Raw genomic sequence first — 17,064 nt, 5'->3', positions numbered from 1 at the left:
AAATGTGCCTGGTTCCAAGGGTCAGGTAGTGGGTCTGTTCGGCTCTCCTGCTAAGCTGCATCTACTAACTTAGCCTTATACAGGTGTTGTTTGGCTCCCATCTAATATTTTAAAGTTTCCCAATTTGTTCGGAGCCTGGGAGGTTTATTGGGCCCCTCCAGAAACTCCAGCAGAGCGTATCAGATGAGGCAGGGCCCAGTTAGAGACAGCTCCTCCCTCTAGCCCCTAGGACTGTCTGGGATCTTCTACTGCCTGCCCCCTGTTTCAGGTGAGTAACTGCTGAGGGCGCTGCTGGCCCTGGCTACACACATGTACTTGTCACCTTGGCACAACCAGGAGCACCGACCCCATTTTTACTGAGCCCTAGAGAAAATGATGTTCTGAGGAGAACCTCCATTGATGGCCCCATACAAAGAATTAAAGAAACAGGAATCTCCCTTAGGCCCCTGGGCATTCTTGGTTTCTACTGGGGAGTCCTGGTTAGTGCTGCGATCAGCATTCGTTATCTTCAGTGGATTCCATGATCCAGTCCAAACACGTGCCCTCAGTTGACTGTGTTCCGTAGGGAGCACTGGGCCCTTCCCTGCCTGGGGAAGTGACTCAGCCCCTCTGGGTTTTACGTTTGCCATCAGCAAAATGCAGATAATACTACGCCCCTTATTATATAGGGTGAGGATCAGGTTGTTTAAAGCATTAGGTCAGCGTCTGGAGATCTGCTGGGTGCTCAATAAATTTTCATTAACTCATGAACTTCCCCAAAAGAAGGGTCTTACACTATTTATTTAATTACCGAACTAATCAACTTAATCTGGAAAACAATACTGTGAAAGACCCCAAGAAAGCATCCAAAAATCACTAAGAAACATCCACTCCTACAGAAGCATGAATGCCTGCACTCTCCCTTATTAAATGACATAACCGAGAGGATTCTTTTTTCTGATCATAGCAGATGTGAACTGTGTCTAACTACATGACCCTACACCTTTGGAGTTAAAAACTCCAACAAAGGGGCCGGCCCCATGGTGTAGTGGTTAAGTTCGCGCCCTCCACTTTGGTGGCCCGGGGTTTACGGGTTTGGATCCCAGGCAGGGACCTACATACCACTCCCATCGTCAAGCTGTGCTGTGGTGGTGTCCCACAGATAAAAAACAGAGGAAGACTGGCACAGACATGAGCTCAGGGACAATCTTCCTCACCAAACAAACAAAACCTCTAATAAAATAGCATAAAAAACCGCCTAACTGACCAAACCACTGAGAACTTGAACCACTGAGAACGGACCAAGTTCTCAGTCCCCAGTCTGCCAGGGCCGAGTTCTTAGAACTTCACTCCTGTGCACCTTTAGTGGCTGCGCCCTGCAGCAGAGCGGCCTCTTCCCAAGGGCGGAATGCGTGTTGTGTGGAGCGTCATGTACTGGGCCGAGGGCAGGATCGTACCTGTAATTGTGGAACCAGTTGATGACAGTGCTGGTTTTCAAGTTGAGCTGGGTGGCGAGTTCTTCGATGGTTTTTGGTGACGGGTATGGCTTTTGCTGATATGCTCTCTTCAGAGCTTCTTTCTCTTCAGGAGCCAGCACCACTCGGGGTTTCTTCAGCTGGTGCTGGGGCTGGGGGCTGGCGCCCTGGCTGTAGTCAATGCCAACGGAGGGGGGCTCACAGGGCTGGCTGTCGCTGACTGAGCTGTGCCGCCGCTTCATGTATGCTGAGGGAGGGAGAGAGGGCAGACTGAGGCGCAGGCCCAGCTGGAAGGTCCGCCCGAGCCCCTGACCCCAGGTACACGGTATAGTGTCGGCTCGCGATGACGTGAGTAGCTGGCTATTCTGCCCTGCTCTTCCAAGGGCATCTCAAAACACTCGGACTAGAAAAAGCACTCGGACTGGAACCATTCTGAAACCCATGACACACTCGTCAAGGAGCTGCTCTGTGGTAATGTGTCCCCCCTGACACTTTAGTGGGGGACGCAGAGAAGTGTATAGACAGATGACCCCGGCAGAGTGCACTAAGGGAGGCAAGCGCAGGGTCCCCTGGAGCGGCGCACTGGGGGAGATTACTCGGCGCAGCCCGGGGAGGGGTGGGGGAGGCTTCCCAGGTGACATGATGTTTAAACTGAACCGCGAAGGACAAGGAGGGATTAACCAGAAAAAATAGGTGATGAAGCAGAAAATGGCAGGAGGCTGCTCCAGAAAATGGGAACAGCAAGTACACAGACACAGAGGCATGCAACAGCACGGTTCAAGTGTGTTGTGTGTGTGCCTGTGTGCATGCAGAGGGGTGGTGGTAGGAGGAGTTGTCGTCAGACATAAAGCTGGCAAGATGGGCAGAGCCACGGTAGGCCGGAAGTCTGGACTTGAAGGCAATGGGAAGAAATGAAAAGATGTGACTCAAGGGCGTGATATGATCAACGCTATGTTCCTGAAGGCTGCTCTGGCTACAGTCTCGAGGATGGAGGGGAGGGAAGGCTGGGAGGAAGGCGTTCAGTTAGGAGGTAAGAATGACGAGGATTTGAACCAAGGCGGCGGTGATGGGGCTGGAGAAGAGCAGCTGGACTGTGGAGATGTTACGGGGTAGAACTGACAGGCCTGGGGACTGATTAAACGAAGGACTAAGGAGCAGGGAGCTGAGGATGGCCCCCTGGCTCAGGCCTGGACGATGAGGTGGGTGGAGGCATCTTTGGGTTGGGCACCATGGAAGGAGCAGATGAAAAGGAGAAGATGATGGTTCGTCTTGGAAATGTGGAGTTTGAGGCGTCTCTGAGTCATCCACAGTGAGAGTTCTGTAGGCAGCTGCATAGATAGGTATCAAGCTCAGAAGAATGGTCTGGGCTAGAGAGAGGAATCTGGAACCACTAGAGCAGAAATTGTAGTTGAAGTCAATGATCTTGATGGGAAAGAGAGGGCCGAGGACAGAATCCTGGAAAACACCCCTGGGCAGAGGAAGCAGCAGCCTGCAAGGATACAGAGAGCTGAGAGGAACACCAGGAGACAGCAGCGTAACAGAGGGATGAGTGAGGAGTGATGGTCAACATGTCAGGGCTGCAGAAATGAAGGTGTGACAAGGACCCAGAATGGCCTTTGGATTCAGTGATCAGGCTAGAACTGGAGACGGCGGCGAACAGACACAGTGGAGCTGTGGGAGCAGAAGCCAGACAGCAGTAGGTTTCATAGTGAATGGGAGGTGAGGAAGTGAAGGCAGTGAGCATGAATTACTATTTTAAGAAGCCTAGAGGCCGGCCCGGTGGCACAGTGGTTAAGTTTGTGCGCTCTGCTTCGGTGGCTTGGGGTTTGTGGGTTTGGATCCCAGGTGTGGACCTACACACTGCTCATTAACTCATGCTGTGGTGGCGTCCCATGTACAAAATAGAGGACGACTGGCACAGATGTTAGCTCAGTGACAATCTTCCCCAGGCAAAAAGAGGAAGATTGGCAACAGAATTTAGCTCAGGGCCAACCTTCCTCACCAAAAAAACAAAAAACAAGCCTAGCTGTAAAAGGAAAGTGAGAGAGCAGACGGCTTCAAGAAGGGAAATCCAGGGTTGAGGAGGGTCTTTAAAGGTGAGAGAGCTGGTAAGGTTTCCAAGCTGAGGGGAGAGAGCTGACAGAGCTGGTGATACAGGTGAGAGGGTGATCACTGATGGTGCAGGAGAATGGGCCTGAGCACAGGGGCAGGGAGGGAGGGAAGGTGGGTGACATACAGACAAGTCTGTAGGGACTGAGGTGGGGGCAGTGGATGGCGTTTGTTTTCTTTACGAAGTAGGAAGGCAGAGGACAGGTGATCTGAAGTGAGGGGAAATGTGGTGGGGGATGGGGTGGGGAGAAGCACGAGGACCCCACTGAGCTGAGGCAGCACCCACCCGTGAAGGTCTGGGATATTCTCCAGCAGGTCCCAGACACCAAGGAGGCTGGGTGGAGGAAACTGGCAGGGCTCTGATTCAAGGCTGGGATTGCAGGGGGACGAGGAATGGAAGGAGGTGAGAGAGAGAGGACCATGTCCAGAGTGTACTGAAGTGATGGAGCATGGAGTCTGGGATGTCTGGGGAAGGAGGCAAGGGCAGCAGAGGGCAATGTGATGGGAGAAAGCAGGGGAGGGGATACAGGGGCTGGAGGCCACCCTGGGTAAGGTGCAGTGAACGGAGAAACACGGCAGAGGGAAGGATGGCAGAATGTGGTCAGTGAGTGGGGTACCTGAATTTGGGCTTTGAGGTGGAGTAGCTGTGGGTGATAACAAGATTGAGGGAGCAGCCAAGGGTTGAGGAGGTCAAAGAACTGGAGGCCGGGGTGCTGGACGGGTCAGATGGGCCTTAAAATCCCTTGGAGGAGGCAGGACGTGGGCACGGAGGAAGGCAGTGATCCAGGAGCCAGTCTTGAGACGAGGTAGAGAGGGAGCAGGAGGCTGGCAGGTGATGGAGATGAGGAGGAGACTGAATGTGAAGATGCTGGGATGAACTTCAAGGGGGCGAGGGCTCAGCCCAGGAGAAGAGGCGGAGGAGCGGCTGGAGCAGGCTCAGGCCTGGGGCCACGAGGCCCACCCGAAAGGGGCAGCAGAGACAGCGAGCGGCAGAGGCCGGGACGAGGGGGCACCTGTGCAGTGACTGTGTCTCTCCTGTGGGAGAGAGGTTGGGGGGCGGTGGGAGAGGGCAGTGCCAAGGCTCAGGGACTCATGTGCGACTCTTGTTTGGGGACGTGCTGAGTGGACTGTGAAGTACAGGGGAGGTGATTCCTGGATTTCAGGCTCTCTCTGTTCTATCCGTGCTTTCTGTGCTTTATCTGCCCCTGCCGGTTGTTACCGTCATTAATCACCAACTATGCTGCAAGTTAAAACCACTCGGACTTCTTGAGCAAAGGAATCATCCAGAGTGATCTTCCTAGTGGACTAGTTTTGAATACGGTCTGAAAATTCTTTAAAACTTCTTAAAAACAACAGAAGACTAAAACTAATATTCAATTCACATACTATATAGTAATAAGAGTGCAGCATTGTCAGCAGCAGCAGCAGCAGCTGACATTTCTCACTTCATCCTCCCAGTTACGCTGTCGGGGGGAGGCCATTATCACCCCTGTTTACCGATGTAGAAACTGAGGCTTAGAGAGGTGAAACAATTTGCCTGAGGCCACACAGCTAGTAAGTGACAGAACTGAGGCCTGACCTAAGTCTGTCCTGGGCAGCGCCGCCTGCCCTGCCCTACGACATGGTGGCCACTTGCCCTGCCACATGGTGGCCACTGCCCCTGCCTGCCTTCCCAGCTGTGGCATGGCAGCAGGGCCCGAGGCTGTGTCAGTGGGAGCCACTGCGAGCCAGGGAGACGCACGTCAGCAGCACTGGCACTCAGGTCTCCAGTGTCACTGGAGAAGACAGGATCATCAGGGTCCATCTGTAGCCTCCACGAGACCACAAGCTAGCCAAGGCTGCATGTGTGTGCGCGTGTCCAGGTGCCCGTACTGTGTGAAGGGCCATCTCATGAAGGGAATAGAACGCAGAAGGTAGATGAGGGGAGAGAAAGGTTTACAAGAAAGGAAGGAAGGAGAGCAATAAAAGCTTCGCGCTGAAGGGAGAAGCAGCAAAGGCTTTCTGGACAAGAAGCAAGCGTAGCGTACACGTGAGTCCTGCGGTCTAGGTTACTGGTGCAGAATTTTTAATAGAGGAAGCACAACTTATTCACCTATTTCAAAGGAATATAAATTCTTTAATAACGGTCGTTTACTGAGCACTTGGGAGCAGCTTGTTATACTAGGTACATTCTTTCTAATCCTCACAACCGGAAAAAGCTACCATTACTATCCTCATTTCAGAGGTGTAGAAACTTAGGCTAGGGACTGAATTCACTTGCCATTTTATGAATAGAATTAGGAAACCACTGAGAAGGCAGATCTTCTCCCCGCTAAATTACTATGATAGAGCCAGAGGCCAGAAAGAAACGACCCTGGTCTGCCCAGCCAGCCCCCTCCCCCCGGGTGGGTGACCAGGAGTCTAGGGAAACCACAGGCAGTGCTGTGCTCCGGGTCACCTGATCTTGTGTGTGACGGATCAGGGGCCTTGGTCTCCTGCTGGGGCTGGTGAAGACTCCTCTAGTGAGCATCCTTACTAGCGAGAGAAGACAGTGGGCCACAGCCACTTAGGGACCTTGGGATGTGAGGAGGGGCCTGGGCTTGCTGAAACAATAACTCTTTTGTAACACAAGATGGCGCCCAGAGCCCATGAGGGAGGAGAAATGGAGGTCTAGGAAGCCCCCAAAGATCTGTTTGTGGGGGCTGAGGGCCTTTCCTGCTGGCCCAGGAGGAGAAACACGCCAAGGAGTGGGAGAACCAGGGCTCGCTTTTGTGCTGATGTCTAGCAGGAGGCCTTTGGCAGAGCCAGCCTGGATGCTGAGCTGCCGCCAGGAGGGAGCTCCCTGGCGCTGGGAGCGGCAGCCTCAGCAAGCTCGAGGAGGGAGGGCACTGCCTTCCCACAGAGCGCAGAAAACTGTCAAACCGCTTGTTGGGTGAGTACTGACAATTGTTGAAATTCAGTCATGGATATACTGGGTTCATGATATCATTCTCCCTACTTTTATGTTTGAGATTTCCCATACTAAAAAGTTAAAAAATTTGGGGGGTAATGTGGCCCCAGGCCTCTGGAGCTTGCAGCACTGAGGCCTGTGTCAGAGCCTTGGTCTGCACACCTGGGGGCAGGCAAGAGCCCGCGGGAGCGCCCCGGATAGGGTGAAGGTGACTGCATGGGCGCATGGTCCCAGTGTGGCAGGTGCTCAGTGCAGGCAGCACACACACCTGAGAGCACCAGCTTTGAAGTCTGACAGCCCCAGCCATGGATTCCTGCTCCCTACTTATGCCAACTGTTCAAATCAGGTAAGCTGTGTCCCGCCCCAGCCTCGTCGTTCACCGATAATGACACGTGTACTAGACGGAGTTGTGTGGAGTGAGTGAAGTCTCAGCACAGCATCCAGCAAATGGGAGGCACTCCGGAACTGGAGGGCCCTCCTGTCACAACAAGGGCCAGCCCACCGAGCTCCTGCAGGACGCATCAGAGACTCTGGCTCCTTCTCGGAGCTCCTGCCCTTTCCCTAGTTGGGTGAGAACAGCGATGTTTGGCTGGCTCCTGGTGAATTCAGAGGCTACGAGCCTGGGCTCCATCCCCCTATGGCTGGGACGCACGGGGATGGGGCCAGGATCAGCCCCAGGGGTGGCTGGGATACCTGCTCTTAGCTGAAGTTGTCTGCAGAAGCTGATTAGATTAAGGAGGTGTCACAGCTTCTCACGGCCAGACCAGCAGCTGGTGCCTCATCTCCACATTCAAGGGACTCAGCCACTGAGTGAGCTCACAGCACTGCAGATGCCCCAGGACTGTCCCCTCTGAGGGGAGGGCTTGCTGATGAGGAGCAGCGTGTGGGAGTGCAGACCTTGAGGCAGAGCAGGTATTACTTTCCACCACCACGGAAATCCTTTAGGATTTCTCCTGTGTTGTAGCCTCCAGGGGGCAAGACAATGCTCATCAATGTTCCAGAAGGCTCTGGAAGCATTCGGAGAAAAGAGGTGCACTTAGCCCTCCAGGAGGCCATATCCTCCACAGCCCATAAACTATAAAGTAACAGCAAGAGAGAGAAAGCTGTTCTGGCAGGAATTTGCTCAGCAAATTTTTCAGGCTGAGTAACCTTAATGGAGGCACCTACCTTCCCTGAACCCGAGCCCCTTATCTACAGATGCATTTATTAATCATCTCTCTGATAAGATATGGAAGCCCCGGCATGTGGTACGTGTGCAATACATGTTGTCACACCCTACCCACCCAACAAGACAAACGTCAACAAACGAGCCGTCACCAAGCACTGTGGTGCTCCCTTCTCGGTGGCCTTAGTCTCCTTAAAGACAAAGGCTTCACTGGCTCCCAGGGCGACTAGGAGGAATTGACTAGGTGGCCCCCAGGGCCGAAATGTCTTTGGGTTCAGGCTGCTGGGGAGAAAAAAACCACAAATCTTGCCATTCCTCTTAGGTCCTCATCTGCTGCTGATTGTCAAAAAATCCTTTGCCTTGCCTTACAGTCCCTTGGTCATGGATCAATGTCCCCCATCAGCTTTGTGGGAAGCCTTTAAAAGAAACAGCGTGTTTATAAATGGGAAGCCAGTTGGCTGGGGCAGGTGGTGGGGAGTTACCTTTCTTCTCCATCCGTTTCATGTCCATCAGCTTCTCCACGTTGTTGGGGTCATTCAGCCACAGCTGCATCCGGACGAAGGGCTCCCGTCCCTTCAGACTGAGCTTGTGCCAGGGTTTCGGGCGAGCGAGGAGATCAGAGACGGAGCCTTGAGTGAGCCCTAAGATGGTCTCTCCAAATAAGCGCTGACCTAGAGAGAAAACAGAACCGAGAGAGGTGTCATCACTGAGACCCAGGGTTCTGGAAGGACAAACACGTGTCAAGGCTAAAATCAGACATGGGGTTTAAAGGCCCAGAGTCTGGTCAGCTGGGTCCTGGCTGGGAGCAAGCACGTTGCAAAAGCATTTCTTTGCCCAGACTTCTGACAAACTCCACTTGACAGAATCAGTATTACTCTTGCATTCTGCTTCCACACAATGTTTCTCTCAAAAAAGCCTTTGGGCTTGGGATGAACTGAGGCCTGGCTAGTGCCTGCGGCGTTTATCAGAGGCGGTTAATCCCAAACCCGAGCTCAGGAGGTTAAGCAGCACACAGGCAGGAGACCTCTCTCGTACAACCTCAAACCACAGGGCTGTCCGCACCGGCTCCTTTCACGATTAGCGAGGTTATCAGGTCTTGCTGAGAAAACAGACCACTTGACCCAGGGTCACAGCAGGAAAGAGAAGGAGAAAGAGCTCCTCGGCTCTGTTTTTCTGAAAAGCAGGCCATTTCCAATTCTGAAGTCTGTTCCCGCAGTCTAAGCTGCCTCTGCTGACTGGAGCTCAAAGTGGATCAAAACCCCTTCTTCGAGGCCTTTTCTCTGCGGCCGTGGTGGGCAGCCTGCTCCCCAGGCCGATCAGAGGGCATTTTGCTCTGGAGAGCACAGTGGCATTAAGTCTGCAACGTTTGTCAGAGGCTTAAAAAGAAAATTCCTCTTCTCTGAGAGCCATTCAGCTGCAGGTTAAGGGGGGCCACCACTTTTAAAGGTACAAATGAGAATCAGGCATCGCCTGAGCGACCTGATGGGAGAACTTAAACGAACAGGACTTATTAGGTGGCAGTGGAGGTTGGGATCAGAGAGGCCAGTGTCTGGTACCATAAAGCGTACAAAACATGACACCGGGGCAGAGAGCGGCTCTTCCCTGGGTAGTAGGGTGCCCGGGGATGGCCGGCTCACGTCCTCCGTCGGCCAGTGGGAAACACCACCACCTGTGCTCACGAGGTAGTTGTGAGAAAATGGCAGGGCACTGCCTTGGAAAAAGCGGGACTCCAAGTAAAAGTGGACTGCATGGAAAGCTTTGCACTTGAGAAATTAATCTTTTTGGTGTCAGTCATTTTAACTTAGAGATACATTTACTGATTTGTAAACTCATGGTTTCTCTGCTTTTTAGACTCTTACTTTAGCTTGCAACATCCCAAGTTCTTACCAGTTTTTTGATGTGACTGTTTTCAATAAATGTTACCTAATCCTAATGAATGAATCTCATTTCATTCCATGGAGCTTGCTGGGTTCAGGAAAGTGATATATATGAATGGCTAGTTACTATTTGCTTGGCCCACCCAGTTATATGGGGGGAAATCAAGAGATTCTTTTTGGAAATCATGTCTATTAGTTCCAGAGGTTTCACAGCGGTGGCTCTCAATCATTTGTGGGTCACAGGCTCATTTGAGAACCTGAAGAAGCTAGAGACCCTCGCCTGATAAAATCTGTGCACATACATTCTGCATATGGTTTCAAGAGATGGACCCACGAACACCCCGAGATCCCAGGTCAGAGGTTAAGAAGATGCCTGGGTCTTGACCAAGGGTCATCTTCGCTGCCTAACTCAGCTGTAATTTGGCCCCTCTGTGTCCATTACTCCACTGAGACCCCAGTAGGACAGGCAGCTTCTTTCCTGGAGAAGCTAAGACCAGTTTGAGCAACCATGAAGACTGCTTTGCATCGCTAAGCCCGGGGGACGCTGCTAGGGGGCTTTTCTCGAAGTTCCTTCACGAAGAGGAAGAAGTCATCTGTCTGAATGAAGGTTTTCACCCCTCAGGTCACTGACTCCTGCTTCACGGCATCTGAGAACAGAGCTCCAAGGCCAGTGGGGTTCTGCTGTGGCTGCACGTGAACAGCATCAGCTAAAACCCCAGCAGTGATGGAGACACGATGGGAAGACCAAGGATGAGATCTGAACGTTCACGATCTCACAACTGATCAGTGTTTGAAAATGAGAGTTTTCCTCAGCTGATTTTCATCGTTTACATGAAATGACACTCCCCATGCGGAAGTGGGCAGCAATAATGTACCAGGCCTGCTTCCCTGGACTTGTGACAAGACTGGAAGGTAAAGGATTAACTAAAGTCTAGAAATCCTCGCACATTTTAATACTTGCTGAGCACACGGGACTTCACAGCCATTGAAGGAAATCAACAGCTAAATTTTCATTTTTATGAATTAAATTAATTTTCACGATTAACTGAATTAAAAATGTTTTCTCTCCTGCTGTTTTGCATAAGCAGTGGGTAGAAGGCCTCAACCAGACAGGCTGGCCTGACCCTAGGCTGTTGGGTGACCACACAAACTTTACTGGAACCCATTTCACTGCTACTCCCTTCTTTTTCTGTCCCCTGGGAAAAACAGAGAAGGCCCCTCCTGAAGGTAGTTGGCAAATTCTAGCCACTCTTTGGGGTTGTCTTAACATGCACCACGGAGAATGGTGCTCATTTAACTGACTTTTACACCAGAAACAAGAAGGATGGAAGTGATGGGGAGTAGCTGTTTCCATGCTCTGGATGCCTAGACCAGGGGAACCCCATCTGGTCCACACTTCACTGCAGGAGCACAATGGTTTAAAACGACAAAACACCCTAATATTTGCGAGGCAACCGGCCTAGGTTTGAAACCCAGGGGAGGGGTGGTGAGCTCAGTTCTCCAGGGGCTGCCTCACCCCGGTGGAGCCTGGGGAGTGGATCCGCTGCAGGAGACAGCAGGACAATAGCAAGAGAGACTGCGCTGCCAGGCAGGCTGCTGGGAACTGCTGCTACTCACAACCCCACGTCCGGCATCGTTATTCAGGATTTACCGAGGAGGCTCCAAGAGCAGCTGGCTCAGTATCACAGCACATGAAGTAGGAGAGGTAGGATGTGAACCAGTCTGTCAGCCTCTTCCACTACGCCACCCAGATGCTGCTGATCCTCCCCAGCTCTGGCGCCCCCTAGGGATCTGGGGCTGTCCTGGGCATGTCCCAATCAGGGCAGTCTGAGTGGGTGGCCTGAGTGGGCTCCGGCCTGCAGGTGTACCTTCCAAGAGGTCCCGGCAAGGGCGCAGGGGCCGAGCAGGAGCGGGAGTGGGCTGGGATTGGCCTGTAGAACTCTAGCACCCTCATGAGCCCTTAGTGTTCACAACTGTAGGAGGTTCTGTGTTCATGCAGGTAGCCTGTAAGCGCTTAAACCCTTTCGCTGGCCTAGCCTGAGTGCCCCCCCCCCACCTGTTCTTCCCCAGAACTCCCACAGGAAACAACCTGCCTCCTGACTTAGCAGACGGGGAGGGCACCTACCGAGGTTGTTGTCGGTCAGCACCTCCTTGACCCTCTTGGTTATGCCGTAGGTGTCCAGCTCTGGAGACATGGCTACCAGCTCTTGGATGCTGAGGGCCGAGTGTCCAGACAGCGGCAGTGGGGTGGTGGGCTGGGAGTCTGAGGCGGGCGGGTCGCTGGGTTCTGGTGGTTTGCCATCCTTACTGGTTTCGATGGGGGGACAGGGCTGCTGGACCAGTTCAGTCAAGCTCTTCACCGATTCGCTAGAGCTCATTGGAGATTCGGGTGCAGGGCTGCAGCTGGCAGAGGTCTTTGGAGTGCTTTCTGTAATTCAAGCACAAGGAAAACCGAGGCTCAAACAGCTGAGTTTCACCAGGCCCGTCTGTCTACCTTCCCTGTCTAGGAGATGCTCGTGGAACGACCGAACGAGGAGGATACAGTATAGCAGTCTGCGGATCTAAATGAACTGTTTCATAGTCTTTTGACTGAGAGTACCCTCTCATTTTCTGCATTAAAAAATAAAAAATAACAGCAACAGAAGGAAAACTAGGGGTTTAAATAAAAGGTTTCTGAAGGCTCATTAAAAGGGCATTCTGTTAAAAAATCTGTCATATTAATCATGTGCTATCATTGTCATGATTTCTTCTAATGGAGCCCCCTAATTCTGTAATTCAGAAGTACCCTGGCTAGATTATAATTTGCATACTTATTTTGTCCATAATTTCTAGAACAAAACAAATGGACGTATTATTTTCAATGAGGGCTGCCCACGATGTGTGGTCACGCAGGGATGAAGACCCCTTGGAGACCTAAGGCGTGGGCTGCTGGCCCCCTGCGGCCAGTGCTGACTCTGGGACCCCAGGCTGGTTCTCACTGTGACTCCCGGAGGGCCCCACAGCACCCAACCTGGAGGGAACCAACAGCACAGGAGCGCTCCCCCTGCTTTCCGTCAAACCCCAGGATGTGCTCCCGAAAGCCGAGCTCTTAGTTCATCTCTGCCACGCTGGCACCAGCACCGGGAGAGAGGGGGTCAGTGTGGGCGGTCAGGCCCCCATGCGCCCCTTTCTTAAGAAGGGCCTCTGTTTCATTGCTGGTGGCCAGTGAGGAGTGCTGACCCATGCCCTTCTGGCCTCTCCATTAGCATCACCCGTAAAACCGACATCCATCCTAGTTTTGGGATGTCTGGAATAAAGGCTTTAGCCATTTCCTAATTTCCCGATACAGAGAAAGATGGTGTCCAAGAGGAAAATGCAAAGTGACTTGGCACTGCGGGCCTATCCACGAGGTACAATCTGCCCTTGGCACGGCGTCTTGGCGCGATCTCTCCCCACCCCCACTGAGAATGGCACGTGGTAAGACGCCACAGTGCCACGTGGTTGGAGCTGGGCCAGGCACTGTCACGTGGGCTCCACGGCCCCTGAGAGATGATAAGTCGCAGTGGGCAGGCCACACACTGAACATCAGCACACATGGGTGGCTCCCAAATACTTGCCACCTGACTAAACAAAATGTAACCCCGAGTAATAAATGAATTGCAACTGGCCATGTAACTGGAGTGTCCTTTCCCGGACAGATTCTATCCAGAATAGCAACCTATTCAGAACTCAAGAGGATGGAAAATGTATTCCAAATATAAGGGGTATTTTGTAGAAATATCTTGAAAGATAAAATCCCAAACAAGGGAAATGTAATTCAACCAATAAACCCGTTTATTATCCTAAACTGGTACAGAGTTCCACCATCACCACATAAACCTGCGTCCTCAACCTGGAAAATGAGGTTAAAAAAAAACACTGGTTTGTGAAAGATGTAAGAGACAGACGTAAACGGCAGAAATGGTCCATATAAATCTTTAAGGCAATCTGAATCCTACAAATCGGATTTCTTCTCTCTGCTCACCTCCAGGTCATCATACAACTGGATATAAAACCCAGCAAATGTTATTTTTGTATCTGAAGCAGCAAAGGAATTGTACTGTGAATTTGCCCTGATTCGCCCATGCGAGGGACCAATTTGGCAGGTCATCCATCTTGCTCACTGTGTACTGTCAAGGATGGCAGGAATTCCCCACATGATAAACAGATTTCTTCTCAGGTTTGTGTCCTTTAACCCATAGCAAGGTCAGAATCATGGCCGCCCGGCTGAGAAACTGCCTGGCGCTGCTGCCCCAGTGCGCTCCCTGTTTGGGGTGCCAGCTGGAGCAGAGCCCCCCAAATAACTCGAGAGGCGATACATTTCTTTCTTGCAGGCATTCTCAGTGAGCCACTCGCGTGGGTTTTTGCGATGAAGAACCCCTGAGAGAACTAAACAGAGGCACTTGCCACACGTTACTGGTGTCCCCCTGTGCTCCCGACCGTGGCTGCAGACAAAGGCCACGTGGGCCTCGAGATGTCCTGGGCGAGGGCTGCTGGGCCGGCTCGTACCTGTGCCTCCACTCTCTGAGCCTGTGTCTAAACTACAACAGACAACTCGAAGCTGAGTGCGCTTCCTGTGAGACAATTAGTCACTGACAGACACGTGTGCACAAGCTGTCACTGTGTCTCGGGTCACAGAAAGCAGAATGGGGCCCGTGTTTTTGGAAAGGCATGGACAGATGCAACAGCAAATGGACCTGTTGGAGAGACCACAAATCCACAGGCTCAGAACCTCACTCTGGAAAGAGTCATTCTTGAGAAGCTCTTTCCAGTGAGCGCCACAGCTCCAGTGGCAGGACCGGTGTGACAAAACCAAACCTTTTAAACAAGCTCCCACAGCCCCCTGGTGAGGCGGCTGGGCCCTGGGTGCAGGACGACGGGTGGTTGCCTGCATGACTCACCATCCTACAGGACAAGAAATGTGGTAACAGAGAAGAGGAAATGGGACTTGTTTTTTCTTTTTCAAAAATTAGCAAATGGAGCCTTCTAATCAGAATAACACATTTTTTTCCCCTTCTTCTTCCCCACAAAGCCCTCCAGTACATAGTTGTATATTCTAGTTGTGAGTGCCTCTGGTTGTGCTATGTGGGACGCCGTCTCAGCATGGCCTGACGAGCGGTACCATGTCCGCACCCAGGATCCGAACTGGCAAAACCCTGGACCGCCGAAGCGGAGCGTGCAAACGCAACCACTTGGCCATGGGGCCGGCTCCAAAACCACACTTTTCGAAAGAACAAGGCTTTACTCCACTCCCTACTTAAAAATAATTAAACAGGGCCGGCCTGGTGGTGCAGCGGTTAAGTGCACACGTCCTGCTTCAGTGGCCCGGGGTTCGTGGGTTTGGATCCCGGGTGCAGACATGACACCGCTTGGCAAGCCATGCTGTGGTAGGCGTCCCACATATAAAGTAGAGGAAGATGGGCACAGATGTTAGCTCAGGGCCAGTCTTCCTCAGCAAAAAGAGGAGGATTGGCAGCAGTTAGCTCAGGGCTAATCTTCCTCAAAAAAAAAAAAAAAAAAAAGAAAACCCAACAAAACAAAGAAAAAAGGAGGAGTCCTGGGCTTGGCATTAAGATACTGAACTCAGGAGTGGGGACAACCTCTCCGGGCAGGCTGTGTGAACTTGAATTTGATTCTTTACTTCTTGGGCCATCTCGGTTTCAAAGGTCCCCGACATTCACCATAAATCTCATGACTTATTTTTATTTCTTCCACAGCACCTGGCACAAGACTGAGACGATGGCAGCAGACTCAATGGCTACGTCCAGTATGAGACCATTTAGATGACATTCTGGAAAAGGTAGAAAACTACAGGGACAGAAAACAGATCAGTGGTTGCCAGGGTGAGGTGCAGGAGTTGACTATAAAGGGGCATGTGGGAATTCTCGGGGGGGGGTGGACGATGGAATTATTCTTTATCTTGATTTGCCAAAACTCATGGAACTCAGCTATGAGAGAAGACTCAGTTTTACCATATATAAATTACACTTCAATATAAACTTGGGAAGGAAGTGGTGGCAGAAACAACGAATGGAGAGTATGTCATTCCATTCACCCTTTCTCTCATTCCCTCAGTCTGCTGAGTCAGGCCACTGGGTCGGTCAACGGGTCAGAGGGGGCCATGCCCTCCTGGGGCTCACACCTCGTAGGGAAGACAGCCACTAAACAGAAGTACCTACAAGACAATGAGTGTTCCGATGAGAGACAGATGGGAGCGCACAGCAGGGGCCTAGGGGGCAGAGAGACCTCCTGGACAAGTGACATTTCAGATGGACTTCAGGCATGAACAGGAAGTAGCCAGCTAAGTTGGGAGGATAGGAGTGGCGAGGAAGGGAGAAAGTGTTCCACACATCTCGTGGGTTTGAGGCATGGATGAAATTTGGCGTGGGAAGAACATGAGGCAGAGAGGCCTCCAGCGGCTGGGCTGTGTAGGGCCTTTGAATGGGCTGAGAAGTCTGTTTTACTCCTCGTGCAGGCGGGAGCCAGGGAAGGTCTATTCGAAGATGGGCCTACACCCTTCACCCCACAACGCTCCTCTTCCGGGCACTCCAGTGGGCACTCCAGTGGGCACTGAGGCCTTGCCTGAAGGAGCAAAGACCTGGAAACAGTGTGCATCTCCAGGAGACCGGGCCTCTACACTATGGCGTGTTCAGAAGCTAGGAACAGCAGCAAGGACGTCAAGGCTGGAGCCACATGTACCAGCATCCACAACATAATGGTGAGCCCACGAAACAAGGTGCAGGATGGAAGAGTCTGACGTTTGTCTATGGGCTGGACGCGGGCACATGCTGTGTGCCGGGTGTGGCTGTTAGAGCGGCAGTCAGGGCGCGGAGTCACGTGCAGGAGTGACAGAGAGCAAATTCAGGATGCACAGGACGCAAATTCAGCGTCGGCTTCCAGGAAGAGTGAGGTTAGGGATGGGTCTTCAACTCTATCTTTGATGTTTTCTTTCTTTTAAAAACATAGGATTGAATTATGATCAAAACTTAAGGTGAAAATCGGGTAATGGGAAGATGGGTGTTCACTGAGTTATTCTGTCATTTTCTTGATGTTTGAAATATCATAGACCTAACATCAAAAAGTAAGGAAGGAAATAAGTTCGCTGTGGCTTCAGCACAGAGAATGACCTTCTTAACAGCAAGGCTGGGGCCGGAGGTCCCGAGGAGGCTGTAGTGTCGGCGAGGCAGGACCCAGGGGGGCCTGGAAGAGGACGGGCAGAGTGCAGGGAGACGTTTCCAGGCTCCAGGGAGACATAGGAGACTGCCGCAACAGGACCTGCGGCTGAGTGCGGGCGGGGAGAGGGCCGCGGAGGAGGGGCGACAGGCGCGCTTCCCACACTGCGGCCTGGGCAGCTGGGTGTGGGGGGCCGTTCCGAGGGGACACTGCAGCAGGCACCCAGGGGTGGGGGAGGCGATATTGAGAAGCCCTGTCATCATTCGTCAGAGCAGCTGCTACTCAAGCTCACGTTTCCTGTGGGCCGCCGTGTGCCGGGCGCTGGGCTAAGGCACAGGA

General features: G+C 52.3%; 1 protein-coding gene across 19 annotated transcripts in view; it reads right to left on the bottom strand.

Annotated features, from left to right (window-relative positions):
* The window catches only part of CUX1 (cut like homeobox 1), a 368,961-nt gene that overhangs the window by 32,439 nt on the left and 319,458 nt on the right, over nt 1-17,064 (bottom strand). For 11 of the 19 annotated variants that reach the window (XR_011524378.1, XR_011524379.1, XM_070566364.1 and 8 more), the window contains 3 exons: nt 11,660-11,962; nt 8,140-8,328; nt 1,437-1,701 (listed from right to left, as the gene is read on the bottom strand). The exons of 4 other annotated variants lie outside the window; for them this stretch is intronic. Coding sequence is in view for 13 of the 15 variants with exons in the window: in XM_070566364.1 (XP_070422465.1) it covers nt 1,437-1,701; nt 8,140-8,328; nt 11,660-11,962 (757 nt within the window). In the remaining 2 variants the exon portion in view is untranslated. The remainder of the gene's footprint in view (nt 1-1,436; nt 1,702-8,139; nt 8,329-11,659; nt 11,963-17,064) is intronic. 4 more of the 19 variants (XM_070566369.1, XM_070566367.1, XM_070566373.1 and 1 more) reach the window with 1 other exon arrangement.

Source organism: Equus przewalskii, chromosome 12 (assembly GCF_037783145.1).
Source record: "Equus przewalskii isolate Varuska chromosome 12, EquPr2, whole genome shotgun sequence".
NCBI classification, from domain to species: domain Eukaryota; kingdom Metazoa; phylum Chordata; class Mammalia; order Perissodactyla; family Equidae; genus Equus; species Equus przewalskii.
Note: the sequence above shows the minus strand (reverse complement) of the source record. Positions and strands in the feature narration are given on the sequence as shown.